The sequence below is a fragment of the Psammomys obesus genome, unplaced genomic scaffold (genome assembly GCF_907164565.1).
Source record: "Psammomys obesus unplaced genomic scaffold, mPsaObe1.curated_primary_1811, whole genome shotgun sequence".
NCBI lineage: Eukaryota > Metazoa > Chordata > Mammalia > Rodentia > Muridae > Psammomys > Psammomys obesus.
Genome location: NW_026589507.1, coordinates 1 through 877, shown reverse-complemented (window position 1 = coordinate 877; position 877 = coordinate 1). Strand labels below are relative to the sequence as shown.

The 877-nt window shown below is 75.7% G+C and overlaps 1 protein-coding gene across 1 annotated transcript; it reads left to right on the top strand.

The window, feature by feature from the left end:
* Nucleotides 1-393: 393 nt before the first annotated feature.
* On the top strand, nt 394-873 carry Tmdd1 (transmembrane and death domain 1; the record flags this gene model as incomplete). Its single annotated transcript, XM_055605138.1, has 1 exon — nt 394-873. A coding segment is annotated over exon 1 (480 nt), but the record flags the coding sequence as incomplete, so codon positions are not given.
* Between the last annotated feature and the right edge of the window lie 4 nt (nt 874-877).

Genomic DNA, 877 nt, shown 5'->3' with positions numbered 1-877 from the left:
TGATAGCCAGCAGACGTCCGGGGCACTTCTGTCTGGAGGAGGTCGGGTATCAGCGGGCTTAGATCACTCAGGCACTTGCCTATAAGGCTCAGACCCCGCTTGATCCCGCAGCCACGGCCATTGGTTGGCTCGCCGACTCCCGCCCTCCATCGGGGCCTGCCGGGGGGGGGGGGGGGCCCCCTCCCCCCCCCCCCCGGGGCCTTTGGTGGGGCCCCCCCCCCCCCCCCCCCCGGGGGGCCCGCGGGGGGGGGGGGGGGAGCTCCTTCCCCTCGACCCTGAGCGGTTAGCTTGGTGCGCCCCACCCCCACCCTAGTCGAGTTCTCTCTCCCTGAGCGTTCCTCTCCGCTGCGCCACAATCCCGGCATTCGGGTTCGGAGCCCCCGGCCAGAAGCCATGGCGTGGGCGCTGGTCCTGGTGCTCTGCAGCAGAGTGCTGAGCCTCACGGGCGCGCTGGACGCCATGGGCCCCCACGCGGCCATTCGCTTGTCGGAGCTGCTGACCCCGGAGGAGTGCGGCCACTTCCGCTCGCTCCTCGAGGCGCCAGAGCCGGACCTGGACGCCGAGCTGGCCCGGCTGTCGGAGGACCGACTGGCCCGGCCCGAGACGCCCACACCCTCGCCCGGGGCGCAGGGCCCGGGGCCCCCGCAGCGGCGGGCCGCGGCTACGCAGCCGGAGGACGCGTCTCCCGGGGCCGGGGGGCTCTCGGACGGCTGCCGGGAGGCGCTGGCGCCCTGGCTGGCCGCCCGGGCCCCGGCGCTGTCGTGGGACCGCGTGGCGCGGGCCCTGCGGCGCAGCGGCCGCCCCGACGTGGCGCGCGAGCTGGCCAAGAACCTGCACCAGCAGGCCACGGTGGAGCTGCGCAGGTCGGGGGAGAGCT